General features: G+C 42.1%; 1 protein-coding gene across 1 annotated transcript in view; it reads right to left on the bottom strand.

Moving 5' to 3' along the window:
• The window catches only part of LOC114558619 (IQ motif and SEC7 domain-containing protein 2), a 35,255-nt gene that overhangs the window by 14,950 nt on the left and 5,305 nt on the right, over window positions 1-15,000 (bottom strand). The window contains exons 5-12 of the mRNA XM_028582685.1: window positions 11,923-12,064; window positions 7,364-7,537; window positions 6,799-6,894; window positions 6,106-6,659; window positions 4,237-5,097; window positions 3,150-3,308; window positions 933-1,055; window positions 1-22 (exon numbers count right to left, since the gene is read on the bottom strand). The exon at window positions 1-22 is cut by the window's left edge and continues 145 nt beyond it. Of these exons, the coding sequence (XP_028438486.1) occupies window positions 1-22; window positions 933-1,055; window positions 3,150-3,308; window positions 4,237-5,097; window positions 6,106-6,659; window positions 6,799-6,894; window positions 7,364-7,537; window positions 11,923-12,064 (2,131 nt within the window). The remainder of the gene's footprint in view (window positions 23-932; window positions 1,056-3,149; window positions 3,309-4,236; window positions 5,098-6,105; window positions 6,660-6,798; window positions 6,895-7,363; window positions 7,538-11,922; window positions 12,065-15,000) is intronic.

A 15,000-nucleotide genomic window follows, 5' to 3' on the forward strand; every position in this document is an offset into this window, starting at 1 on the left:
GTTACAGACACAGTACCGCTGACTGCAGAGACAGAGAGAGAACGGAGGAAACATCAGAAACCTTCACCGGATCCTCTCTGGGACGTGTGGTGGGGTCCAAAATCTCATACTGTACTGTTGTGTAAATAAACAACGGTGTGTATCTTTTTCTACGCACTGAGCTGTAATTTTCATCGTCACTTCCTGAGAGCCTCCTCGCCGGTTTGGAGAAGCGTAACCATAGTGACCCTTGCCGACCTCGGCTATAGCGACATCGCCAGATAACGCTTAAATTACTGGGAAAGGTAAGCTACTAGACCAACAGTCAGCAGGTGACAAAATCATAGAACACGTAGAAATGTAAATTCTTCTCACTTCTGACGCTCTGCCTGGTTTCTGTCCGTTTGTTATGAACGTTGTTGTTACTACATTGCATTGTGGGATATATATGGGTTGGGTATCGTTTGGTTTTTTTCTGATACTGGTGATAAAATGATACTTTTAAAAAGATTTAAAAAAAATATGTATATATTTTAAAAAGAAAAAAGGAGCACTAAACGACAGTCGCCGACATTAAAGAACGGCTTGTTTATTGCTAAGACCATATGGTCAAAATGAAATGACTTATTAAAAATTTAATAACAATGACTTATTTCACCAGTGAATTCCTGTCAAATGACAAAAACAACCACTGGATGGGAAAAGGGTATTTTACAATAACTTTGAATGCACCACGAGGTCTGTGTTGTTGTTCAGACAGCGGCAGCTGCAGACTGGGATATGTATGTCAGCGTAGTGTCTAGTGTTCGCATACTGTGATATATTTCACTGGAAATAGCATGCAACTCCTGAGGTTTGGTTTCATACTAAAGTTTTAGCTACTAAATAAGATGTCAGTGGGAACCCTTCACTGCATCCTCTCTGGGAATCAAACCTGCGGTGCAGTTCAGTACCTGAAGGCCTCCACCAGCCGCTCCACCCGCTGAGCTTCACCCTGAACTTTAATCTGAGCCTGGAACTTCCTCAAAGCATCGTCCAGATCCATCCCGGAGAAATCCATCTCATCCAGAACACAGCTGCAGAACCAGAGAACATGGATCAGCGTCAGCTTAACTCTCACACAAGTCACAAAGATCTTTTACTCAATTGCTTCCTTACATTTGGCCGGAATTTGCAGTGTTTTTTAAGAGACTTAACCTCTCTAAACTCCCAGCCGACTCTTCCCCTTGCACTTTATACATCTATTTTCATTCTCCCAACATACTTACTCTTACAACATCACCGTCTCCACAACTCCTCACTTTGATCTGTACTTTTCAGTGTTTCTTTTTCCGGTGAGCTTTTAAAGACTGAGACAGGATTCTAGTCTAACTTAATATAAGCAAAAATGTTGCTTACCTTGTTTTTATATTTGTCTCTCAGTGTTAAAGACACTGTGCTGAGTCCTGTCTCATCTTTTAAAGAAGTTCGGGAGACTTTGATGACTTAGACAGAAACATTAATGAAAGTTTCCATCAAGGAGATTTTAGGATTAAGCAGAACAGTTTAACCACAATGCATGTTTGTGTAGTGTGGTCCCAACTGTCTCTTTGAAGGAGTATTTCAACTCACGCTGGAGGTATTACCCTTGTGTTGTCCTTCTGGGTCCAAAAAATTAACACTTTTTTGGACACTTTTGTCACAAATTTCGCTGCGTTTTTGTCTCTTCAACATTTTTATTCCAATGTTTTTGTAGCATTTTTCAACATATTTCGACATTTTCGACGTTTATTTTGCACTTCCATCGGTACACACTAACAACAACTTATTACCACTAGTTTTACACTCATTTTTGGAATTTATAGTCAATACACCTCATAACCTATATGAAATTATATCTAACGTTTGAGTTAAAAAAGCAGAAAATATGAATAATTTTGACTAATATTTATGATCAAAAGATAATCACAGACTGTCAAAGTGAAGTCAGAATAATTCTATGAAAGTACATAAAACACAAAAAATTCAATAAAAGTAGTAAACTGTTCCTTAATTTTACTTGTGAAGAGTGTTTCATGAATCTGAATCTGAATCTTCAATAGAAACAAAGATATCGTAGGCGCCGTAAACGCCAAGGTTTACATATATCATGAACCCAAACACCTCAACACATAAAGAGAACTAAGTCTGCCTGACCAAACTCAAGTAGAGCCTTAGGTGTGTTGTTTCTTCAACTATGTCTTCCCTGTGTGTGTGGACGGTATAGGCATAATTTACGAGGGGAGGGGGGGGGGGGCAACAACTCAAATATCTTTAAAACACAAGTGGTTGGCTTTCTCCATTAAATGTAATTGGCAAGGAAAGAAAATTTTTTTCACACAACTGCCCACCTCTGTGTGAGACCCTGTTGGGGCCAACTAGAGCGTGGATTGGGCCGAACCCCCAACATCATTTGTAAAGATCTGTCCGAACCCGGCCCGGCCTGTTGGGTCCTGTTGGACTCGGGTCGGGTATCTATCCTCTGGGGCCAACCCTCTGTCCAGAATACAGGAAATTAAGTGTTTGATGCTCAAAATTGATTTTGAGTTTGTCCCCCCCCCCAATGCTAAAACAAATGGCCTCACTAGTGGTGATCTCAGCCCCCCTCCCCCAGTGTTGAACCCAAAGTTACGCCCATAGTGGACGTTATCTTATTTTGGGAGACACACAGGAACAAGCCTTTTCATATCATACAGCTCCTCAATTTCCCTTTAGCTCTGAACATCCAGAGTTGACGTACGGCCTGGTCTTTTTAAAACCTATTCGTGATGCCACTTTGTGGTGGTTTTCCTAGGTGCCAATTTTACAAATAACAGAAGTTTCAGGGAGACCGAAATATTACATTGAAATCTTCAGTCAATCAAAATACTGTAGTTAGTGTGCAGGGTTTCTCATTATTGTTCGTTTTATACATCGACGCATGTCAGTTAAGCGTCCCAGAGCGTCAAATAGTGATGCCAAAGGAGACGTTTTGCGTCAGTAACAAAGGCACCTGACCAAGGGTCGCTTTGTGACGCGATGGGAGTGAGAAGGTTTTGCTCTGAGACGCAGTACACAGTATACTCACTACAAAGAAAACTAGACTACACAACTGACCACAACCATCAGCTGATGTACACCAACAGTCAGGATGATGTGCATGTGTCACTCACTCAAGGACGTCCTTGTTGAACTGCGACCGGCTGCCCAGGAACTCTCCGATCATCTGGCGACTCAGCCCTTTCCTCTCCAGGATGAACCTGGCGATGCCCACTGGCGTGTCCGACACAAAGCCTCGCTCGATCAAGTACTGGATCCCCTTCTCCGGCTTCCTGCAGCCCAGACAAGACATGGAGATATAAAACAATATTAAACTGCAACCTTTGACCAAATACGGCAACCATGTTTGTCTTATCTATCAAGAATGTCGTGTTACACATCTTAAAAGGTTACTTCAGTAATTTTCATCCTGGACTCTATGTCTCCATGTTTCTGTGTCTGAGTGTCTGATGTGAACAACAATCTCTGAACCTGGTCCAGTATTAAACCAGAACCAAGCTGTAATGTAACCCTACAGGACTAATGTTCAGCAGGAGTTAGAGTCCAGTAAAAGTTCTGTTGTTGCTGCTGACAGACTCAGATTAAGTGTCTGATAACATTATGGGATGGATCCTTACAGAGATAGACCTTTTAGTTAAAGAGTAAGATCCTTTTAGTTTAACATGAAACAGCCTCGAAATCACCATCACCAAACTCCACCAGACTCCATGTTAATAATCAGGACTTTTAGCGTGTATAGAGCCAGCATATCTCCACCAGACTCCATGTAAATAATCAGGACTTTTAGCGTGTATAGAGCCAGCATATCTCCACCAGACTCCATGTAAATAATCAGGACTTTTAGCGTGTATAGAGCCAGCATATCTCCACCAGACTCCATGTAAATAATCAGGACTTTTAGCGTGTATAGAGCCAGCATATCTCCACCAGACTCCATGTAAATAATCAGGACTTTTAGCGTGTATAGAGCCAGCATATCTCCACATGTAAATGGGTGAATTAAGGGTTTATTTCAACCAAACCAGAGTGGTGATTGTTGGAACAGTGGAAAGATGAACCAAGACGGCTTTTGATCATGTGAATTTGACATCACACTTTTTTACATTGTTACATATCTTAAGATCATAATAGTAGCTGGAATATTGCTTGTTAAGTGAGGGATTATTATGATCAGGTTCAGACAAACACACTCGTACGTACTTGTTGAAGAGGTTGAGTCCGATGCGGTAGTGCCGGCGCTGCACCACGTCATTGTTGAAGGCGGGGGAGTCCCAGCTGTGGCGGCTCTCCCTCTGATAGGTCTGTTTCCCCGCTGCGGCGCCGCCCGCCGGCTCCCGCAGGCTGTCCCGGGAGGAGGAGCCGGAGCTGCAGTTGTTGACGGTGGTGTCGTCGTTGGAGTTGGTAGTGGTGGAGTTGACGCTCTCGTTGTCACCGTCGGAGCAGAGCAGGTGGTGGTGCAGCAGCGGGTGGTGGTGCGGCGCCTCCATGTTAGAGGAGGACGAGGAGAGCGGCGAGGGTGTGAGCGGCGGCGGCAGTGGCGTGAGCGGAGGGACATGGGAGGGCAGCGGGGAAGAGGGGGCTTCTGGGTAACTGTGGGGGAAGGGTTGGTGGTGCAGGTGGTGGTAGTGGTGTTGGGAGAAGTGTTGAGGGTGCGGGACGTACGGGGCGCCGCCGGTGTGCACGTGGTGCATGTGCAGGACGTGTGGCGTGCTAAACTGCGCGTGGTGGTGGAGGATGGTGGGGAGGTGGGGGATGGGCGGCGGGTGGGGGTGAGGGTGGGGGTGAGGCAGTGGGTGTGGCGGCAGTGCTCGCGCCGACGGCATCGCTAGTGGGGCGCTGGCGGGGCTGCGCGTCTGTCCCTGGGCCGTGGCGACCGAGCGGCCGTTTGGTTTGTGTTTGATGGTTCCCTGAGGAGAGTCGGCTTCGCTGCTCCCTCCTCCTCCTCCGCCTCCTCGCTCATCCTCGCCGCTCTCTCCGTCGCCTCCTCCCCCCCTCCTCTCCTGCTCTCCGCCCGGCGCCTCCTGCTCGTACACCAGCCGTCCAATGGAGCCGCGCTCCGACCTGAACAACAAAAGCTCACGTTAGAGAATGTCATTTCCGTCATGCTTTACATTTCTGTGTTTTGCTGAATGACAATAAAGGGAGTCTTGAATCTTGTTCCAGACATGAAGAGTGTAAAGCAGCGGACTCTTTCAACATTTAATATATTACATTAATAGAGACGCATCGCTTCATACTCTGAAAGCCACGCACACCGACGGGGGAAACATCTCTCCTCTCTCCGTTAACTTGTACTGTGTGAAGGTTTCCTCCTCTTTATTCCGTCTGCTAGCTAACAACAGAAACACGTCTAAAAGCTTCTGTGTGCTGATATTCACGACCATCAGGATCAAGAACCCAGAATATGAGATTTTACAAGCTGCCGACCACAAAAGCTGAGTTTTTAGGAAGAAAAAAGTGGAAATGGATGTGAGGAATCAGCAGAGAGAATGGAGAGAAACTAAGATAATGTTATGTCAGACGTTATGTTGCAGCAAACATTGAGTTACCAAGTCAAATATCCAAATGTCAGTTTTAGCCTAACTATCGGTCTGTAAATTAAGCTAACACACGTAACGTTGGGCATATCGTTAGTTTAGTGCAGGGCTCCTCAAAGTCCGGACGACAAGTCAATCCGATTCATAAACCCTGTGTTATAAATACGAAACCTTATGAAGTGTAAAGTTTTCTACTTTTAAATACATTTTCTACTGATCAATAAATTGTTAGTGAGGTTGAATTTACAGTAGTGGTGTAACGGACCATCTCCCTAAAAACATAAACAGGTGAAACTGAAATAAACCCTCCGAGGATATGGGTGGTTTCATAATATCGTGATTAGGATTTATTCCAAAATCCAGCCGCCATACTTGTCACTCATGTCCACAGAGCTGTCACTGGGCAGTTTGATGTTTTTGGTGCATTTTGTGGATGTTTGATGTTGCATTTTTTTTACCTTTTTGTTGATTTTTCCAACGTATTTTTGGGTACATACTGTTTACTTCACAAATGAAACCCCGGCAGGCCTACCTGTCACTCATGTCCACGGAGCTGTCACTGGGTGGTTCGATGGTCAGGACGGGGAGGTGTCCCCCCCCTCCTCCCGCCCCTGCCCTCCCTCTGTACTCCCCCCGACACTCGGTGCACGGCGTGCTGCTCCTCCGGCTGGCTGCGCCGCTGCCTCCCTCCGTCTCCCGGCTGTCCTCCCTCCCCACCGCTCGCCCGCCTCCCCCCCCCCAGTACTCCGTGTCGGAGCTGGAGGTGGGGCGGGACAGCGGCGAGGAGGGGAGGCAGCTGTCGTCCATGTAGAGTGTGACGTCGCTGAAGGAAGTGGCGGTGCTGTCGGCATGCACGCCACCCGGCCGGCCCGCCACGCGGCGGGGGGGAGCTGTGGTGTTTCGCCACGCACACTGTCTGTAATCCTCATCCTCGTCTTCCTCCTCATCCTCCTCCTCCTCTTCCTCCTCTTCATCTCCCTCCTCATCCTCTTCGTCTTCCTCTCCGTCTCCGCCGGCGTCCTGCGAGTCTTCATGGCCGGTCTGGCATGTGAGCGAGTCGTCGATGGAGTCGGCCAAAGACTTCACCTGCAGACCGACACACACGTGTTTTATCTCGCTCCCATTACAGACATGTTTAAGTTATTATTATACAAGAAAATAAAAACATTGAAAAAATGGCAGAAATGTTGAAAAAGCGAAATGATGAAGAATAACGTGTGTGTACCTGCTTGGAGAAGGAGTCGTCCATGTCTGCTGCGGTGTCTGCGCCCGGCTGACCTGCCGAACCCTGACCCTGGGGATGCCGCTCATCAAACGAGTACTACACACAAACACACACACACACACACACTTTATTTATAGTGTCTGATCCTAACAGGAGTTATCTCAGGACACTTCACACATACTTTAATATAATTGTGTATGTGTGTGTGTGTGTGTGTGTTTCTAAGACTAAAATATCAGTCATTGTTATCTACCAATGAGAACCTTGTTGTGCTAGTGTTTGGTAGTCGAGGTCATGTACATAGGCTGGCGATCCATGGATTTTGCATTGGGGGTGGGGGGCTATCTAAAACAGGGGCCAAACTGTTGGCAAAGTACTGTTCAATCTCAGCAACTATAGGAAGCATGTTTATTTGGAAAAGGTGAAGTTTCTTGTACCCTTAGAATTGTATAATTCATAACAATGTGCTAATCTGTTTTAATCTATTCAGGAAATTTGATTCCTAATGAAATTTGACTTGTAATATAGAAGTATATAATGTGTGTGTGTGTGTGTGTATGTATACCTGCATCCTCATGTTGGATAGGATGATGCGGCGGGTCATCCTGCTCTCCGAGGCTGAGCTGCGAAGCCTCTCGAAGTTCTTGTTCATGCGGTACTGCCTGAACGCTGTCTGGATGGTCCTCGCCGCCCGCCGGGACACAAACTGCCCGCCGTACTTCCTCTCCAGCATCTCCACCTGGCACAAAGAACCGTCACACACAGGCATGGTTAAACAGTTAGGGTTTCTATCTATGGTCTGTACTCCAGATATTAGGGTTATATCTATGGTCTGTACTCTAGATATTAGGGTTATATCTATGGTCTGTACTCTAGATATTAGGGTTATATCTATGGTCTGTACTCTAGATATTAGGGTTTATATCTATGGTTTGTACTCTAGATATTAGGGTTATATCTATGGTCTGTACTCTAGATATTAGGGTTATATCTATGGTCTGTACTCTAGATATTAGGGTTATATCTATGGTCTGTACTCTAGATATTAGGGTTATATCTATGGTCTGTACTCTAGATATTAGGGTTATATCTATGGTCTGTACTCTAGATATTAGGGTTTATATCTATGGTTTGTACTCTAGATATTAGGGTTATATCTATGGTCTGTACTCTAGATATTAGGGTTATATCTATGGTCTGTACTCTAGATATTAGGGTTATATCTATGGTCTGTACTCTAGATATTAGGGTTATATCTATGGTCTGTACTCTAGATATTAGGGTTATATCTATGGTCTGTACTCTAGATATTAGGGTTTATATCTATGGTTTGTACTCTAGATATTAGGGTTACATCTATGGTCTGTACCAGGGGTCGGCAACCTTTTTGATATGAAGTGCCCTTTTCAAAATTTCTTGTTTATTAGTGTGCCATGTTAACATTAATTTTTTTTATGACATCACATCAAAATGTAATATCCAGGGAATCTGTAATAATCAGGACCTTGTAATTATTATTATTATTATTATTATTGTATATTATTATTATGGAAACATGGTTTTAGTATGCAGTCCTGATTGGTGGAAAATGGGCTGACAAAAATATCACTGTCAAAAAGCCTGAAGCGAAAAGTTGATGTGGAAAAGCCCAGCTTTAATGACGAATGGACTGATAAGCAGGTCCTGTATGCCTCATTGTCAATGAAACGATGCTGTGGCAAAATAATAATAACACAACCAGCATCATTATCAAGAATGAAGAACACGAACATAACGATTGCGTCAACACGTGCATATTAAGTAGCCACATGTATTTGTTTTGGTCTAATAATGCATCCATATTTACCGCTCCAGCGGAGAGGATGGTTTCTTCAGACAGTTTAAGTTTATAAGAATTTGTCCAAATTTCAAGATTCCCTGCAAACTAAGAAAAATAGACTACAAACCGACAGCTTTTCTTTTAGCTTGTTTTGTAAAAATGTGCTATTTGCAGAGTAGAGTAGAGCTGTGTTTGCGTAAAACAGCGCGGTGGACAAGAGTGTAGTGAGCAGACAGAGCAGATTGAATTATCGCTTTCTACATGTTGATGCCGGTCTACACAGCTGAGTGCACTGATAAGTTTTGACTTTTAACTCACGAAGGTTTAATTGTAGCCTCCTTACAGTAACGAGACCAGCGTTAGTTCATCTGCCCCAGCAGCCGTTGGTAATCCTCTTTGTATTGTTCCCAGTCAGAGATATGAGTCTATCAAACTACCAGAATAACAGGTCGCGCGACAGGCAGGCGCCGATTTATGTTTTCCTCCGTGGGTGCTCACACGCGCACACAGTTTAAATAAAGAAAGTAGTCAACAATGTTTGCATTTCAGAACCTTAGGAAATGGACAGCGGCCGACACGAACACACACGCCGTAAAGTAAGCTAGCTTTCAACTCAGGACAGCGCCACTTCTCACAGATAGGATTGGAGATGAGAAGTTTAATCAGCTTCGTGGGAAATTATAAATCAATGCCACCGCCATGACCAATCACACTATGACAGACGCTCCACTTAGCACCACCTGCAATGTTTAATATTAAATTAATATAAAAATGAACTGGCAGTCTGGCACACGTGAGCACCCACGGTATCGGCACCTATGAGGTCGGCAACTGTGAACGTTGTAATTTGGCATGTGGATGAGAAAGTGCTTCAGCATTTCAACCATGATTTCACCACATCAATAACTCTCTTGCACACATATTGCCAGCGTGCCATTGGTTAAGGTGCCGCGTGCCCATGGTGGCACACGTGCCTAAGGTTGCCGACCCCTGGTCTGTACTCTAGATATTAGGGTTATATCTATGGTCTGTACTCTAGATATTAGGGTTATATCTATGGTCTGTACTCTAGATATTAGGGTTATATCTATGGTCTGTACTCTAGATATTAGGGTTTATATATATATGGACTGTACTCTAAATATTAGGATTTATATATATAGACTGTACTCTAGATATTAGGGTTATATCTATGGACTGTACTCTAGATATTAGGGTTATATCTATGGTCTGTACTCTAGATATTAGGATTTATATATATGGACTGTACTCTAGATATTAGGGTTATATCTATGGACTTTACTCTAAATATTAGGGTTATATCTATGGTCTGTACTCTAGATATTAGGGTTTATATCTATGGACTGTACCCTAGATATTAGGGTTTATATCTATGGACTGTACTCTAGATATTAGGGTTTATATCTATAGGCTGTACTCTAGATATTAGGGTTATATATATGGACTGTACTCTAGATATTATGGTTTATATCTATGGACTGTACTCTAGATATTAGGGTTATATATATGGACTGTACTCTAGATATTAAGGTTTCTATCTATGGTCTGTACTCTAGATATTAGGGTTTATATCTATGGTCTGTACTCTAGATATTAGGGTTTATATATATGGACTGTACCCTAGACATTAGGGTTTATATCTATGGACTGTACCCTAGATATTAGGGTTTATATCTATGGACTGTACCCTAGATATTAGGGTTTATGTATATGGAGTGTACCCTAGATATTAGGGTTTATATCTATAGGCTGTACTCTAGATATTAGGGTTATATATATGGACTGTACTCTAGATATTAGGGTTATATCTATGGACTGTACCCTAGATATTAGGGTTTATATCTATGGACTGTACCCTAGATATTAGGGTTATATATATGGACTGTACTCTAGATATTAAGGTTTCTATCTATGGTCTGTACTCTAGATATTAGGGTTTATATCTATGGACTGTACCCTAGATATTATGGTTTATATATATGGACTGTACTCTAGATATTAAGGTTTCTATCTATGGTCTGTACTCTAGATATTAGGGTTCATATCTATGAACTGTACTCTAGATATTAGGGTTTATATCTATGGACTGTACTCTAGATATTAGGGTTTATATATATGGACTGTACTGTAGATATTAGGGTTATACAGTATCTATGGTCTGTACTCTAGATATTAGGGTTTATATATATATGGACTGTACTCTAGATATTAGGATTTATATATATATGGACTGTACTCTAGATATTAGGGTATATATCTATGGACCGTACTCTAGATATTAGGGTTATATCTATGGACTGTACTCTAGATATTAGGGTTATATCTATGGACTGTACTCTAGATATTAGGGTTATATCTATGGTCTGTACTCTAGATATTAGGGTTTATATATATGGACTGTACCCTAGACATTAGGGTTTATATCTATGGACTATACCCTAGATATTATGGTTTATATCTATGGACTGTACTCTAGATATTAGGGTTTATATCTATGGGCTGTACTCTAAATATTAGGGTTATATATATGGACTGTACTCTAGACATTAAGGTTTCTATCTATGGTCTGTACTCTAGATATTAGGGTTTATATCTATGGACTGTACTCTAGATATTAGGGTTATATATATGGACTGTACTCTAGATATTAAGGTTTCTATCTATGGTCTGTACTCTAGATATTAGGGTTCATATCTATGAACTGTACTCTAGATATTAGGGTTTATATCTATGGACTGTACTCTAGATATTAGGGTTTATATATATGGACTGTACTGTAGATATTAGGGTTATATCTATGGTCTGTACTCTAGATATTAGGGTTTATATATATATATGGACTGTACTCTAGATATTAGGGTTTATATCTATGGACCGTACTCTAGATATTAGGGTTATATCTATGGACTGTACTCTAGATATTAGGGTTATATCTATGGACTGTACTCTAGATATTAGGGTTATATCTATGGTCTGTACTCTAGATATTAGGGTTTATATATATGGACTGTACCCTAGACATTAGGGTTTATATCTATGGACTGTACTCTAGATATTAGGGTTATATCTATGGACTGTACCTAGATATTAGGGTTTATATCTATGGACTGTACCCTAGATATTAGGGTTTATATCTATGGACTGTACCCTAGATATTAGGGTTTATGTATATGGAGTGTACCCTAGATATTAGGGTTTATATCTATAGGCTGTACTCTAGATATTAGGGTTATATATATGGTCTGTACCCTACATATTAAACAGTTAGGGTTTATGGCCTGTACCTTCTTGTCCTGGAGGTCCGTAGAGAGCTCATAGCTGTCGGATAGCGCCTTGCAGCGTTTGCTCTCCTCCTCCTCTTGCTTTCGGAGCGCCAGGCTGGCCGGCTGGTGGCGGCTGCGCTGAGCCCAGGCGAGGCTCGCCGGGCTGGGGGGGGAGACGGGAGAGCTGCCCTATAGGGGGGGGGGGGGGGGGGGGGGGGGGGGGGGGGGGGGGGGAGAGACAGGTCATTAATTAATGTTTGATTTATTCTGGGGAGGCTGACTAAGGCTACATCCACACATTTACATTTACATTCCAAGACTTTCAGCTCCAGTAGCAGAACTAATCTCCGTCTATATTAACATGGAAACTTGGCAAAAGACATTTGTTTTTAAACCAAAACGTATCAGATATAGCCTGAGTTTCCAGATTGTTTTGGAGTTAACACCTCAGCAGACCACCTTACTACTGATCTTATTTTATCCTCCTCTGTTAGAGCTGCAGAGTTCAATGTGAAGGTGTTGACCTCCAAACAGACACACTGGCTGGCATACTGCCCAGCTAACAGTTAGCATAACAGTTAGCCTGGGAACCAGTTCAACCACAGCATGCTAATGTTCCGAATTCCCTTACACTTTAGCACATTAATTGTAACCCTAACCCATCAGGGGAGGCTGAATCACTATGTACCGTAATGAAACCCAAGTTGGGAAGTTCACCTGCTGCCTTAGAAACGTGAGTAAACACAATATAAAGATAAGCTTTGTTTCAAATCAAAAAGCTAAGTTATATAAGTCGTTTAACCATATGTTGTTTAAACTTTATACTCTGAGTTAAAACAGCTAACTATGCTACATTATCCATTCTACTTAGACGTATTCCTTATCCTGACTAATAATGGCAAGTTTGACATTTCCTTTAAAGGTCCCATGGCATGTAAATATCACTTTAGGAGGTTTTTTAAAATTAATATGAGTTCCTCCAGCCTGCCTATGGTCCCCCAGTGGCTAGAAATGGTGATAGGTGTAAACCGAGCCCTGGGTATCCTGCTCTGCCTTTGAGAAAATAAAAGCTCAGATGGGCTGATCTGGAATCTTCCCTATATGACATCATAAGGGGAAAGGTTACCTCCCCTTTCTCTGCTTTGCCCACCCAGAGAATTTGCCCCCCCCACGAGAAAGAGAGAGACATCATGGCTTGCAAACAAGCAAAATATTGCAGTTGGTCAAGGCCACACCTCCACCTTGCCCCCCCTCTCCTCCTCAATAGCATTTAAAGCTACAGACACAGAAATGGCACATCCTAAGGAAAGCTCATTTTGGGACTGGCTCTAGTGGCTGTAGTTCTGCACCAAGGCTGAATTTCGGGAAAGAGACTTCAGATACAGTATTAGGGGACCACTAAGGCCTATATAAAAGATACTCCAGATACAGTATTAGGGGACCACTAAGGTCTATATAAAAGAGACTTCAGATACAGTATTAGGGGACCACTAAGGTCTATATAAAAGAGACTTCAGATACAGTATTAGGGGACCACTAAGGTCTATATAAAAGAGACTTCAGATACAGTATTAGGGGACCACTAAAGTCTATATAAAAGAGACTTCAGATACAGTATTAGGGGACCACTAAGGTCTATATAAAAGAGACTTCAGATACAGTATTAGGGGACCACTAAGGTCTATATAAAAGAGACTTCAGATACAGTATTAGGGGACCACTAAGGTTTACGGTAGACCATGACATATTGCTTGACCGATTGGAAAACTGGGTTGGTCTTTCTGGCTCAGTACTAAAGTGGTTTGAATCCTATTTAAAGAATAGGGACTACTTTGTGTCTATAGGTAATTATACATCTGAGCATACAAATATGACGTGCGGAGTTCCCCAAGGCTCAGTTCTGGGGCCTCTTCTGTTCAACATCTACATGCTTCCACTGGCTCAGATTATGGAAAACAACAAAATAAGTTACCATAGTTATGCGGATGACACACAAATTTACATAACCTTATCGCCAGGGAACTATAGCCCAATACAACAATTAAATATGTGCATTGAAAATATTAATGATTGGATGTGCCAGAACTTTCTTAAATTAAATGAAGAAAAAACGGAGGTGGTTGTTTTTGGAGCAAAAGAAGAACGATTGAAAGTCAGCGCTCAGCTTCAAATGACAATGTTAAAAACAACAGACAAAGCAAGAAATCTTGGTGTAGTCATGGACTCAGACCCAAATTTTAAAAGCCACATTAACATAATTAAAAAATCAGCCTATTATCACCTTAAAAATATATCAAGGGTTAAAGGACTTATGTCTCAGCAGGACCTGGAAAAACTTGTCCATGCTTTTATCTTCAGTAGACTTGACTACTGTAACGGTGTCTTTACAGGTCTCCCTAAAAAATCAATCAGACTACTGCAGCTGATTCAGAACGCTGCTGCTCGAGTCCTCACTAAAACCAAGAAAGTGGATCACATCACTCCAGTACTGAAGTCTCTACACTGGCTTCCAGTGCCTCAAAGAATTGATTTCAAAATAACTTTACTGGTTTATAAATCACTAAACGGTTTAGGGCCAAAATACATTTCTGATCTGTTACTACATTATGACCCACCCAGACCTCTCAGGTGGTCTGGGACAGGTCTACTTGTTGTCCCCAGAGTCAGAACTAAACAGGGGGAAGCAGCGTTCAGTTTTTATGCTCCACATATCTGGAACAAACTCCCAGAAACCTGTAGGTCCACTGCAACTCTCAGTTCTTTTAAATCTAAGCTAAAGACCTATCTTTTTGATGTTGCTTTTCTTTAAATAATCTATTGTATTAACTTTAATTTCTTATACTGCACTGTAACTTTTATTCTTATACTGCACTATCAATTTTATTCTTGTCTTTTAATGTTTTTAATTTGTTTATTATTGTTTTTTAATTGTTTTCTAACTGCTCTTTAATGTTTTATGTAAAGCACTTTGAATTGCCCTGTTGCTGAAATGTGCTATACAAATAAAGTTGCCTTGCCTTGCCTAAGGTCTATATAAAAGAGACTTCAGATACAGTATTAGGGGACCACTAAGGTCTATATAAAAGAGACTTCAGATAC

Source organism: Perca flavescens, chromosome 7 (assembly GCF_004354835.1).
Source record: "Perca flavescens isolate YP-PL-M2 chromosome 7, PFLA_1.0, whole genome shotgun sequence".
NCBI lineage: Eukaryota > Metazoa > Chordata > Actinopteri > Perciformes > Percidae > Perca > Perca flavescens.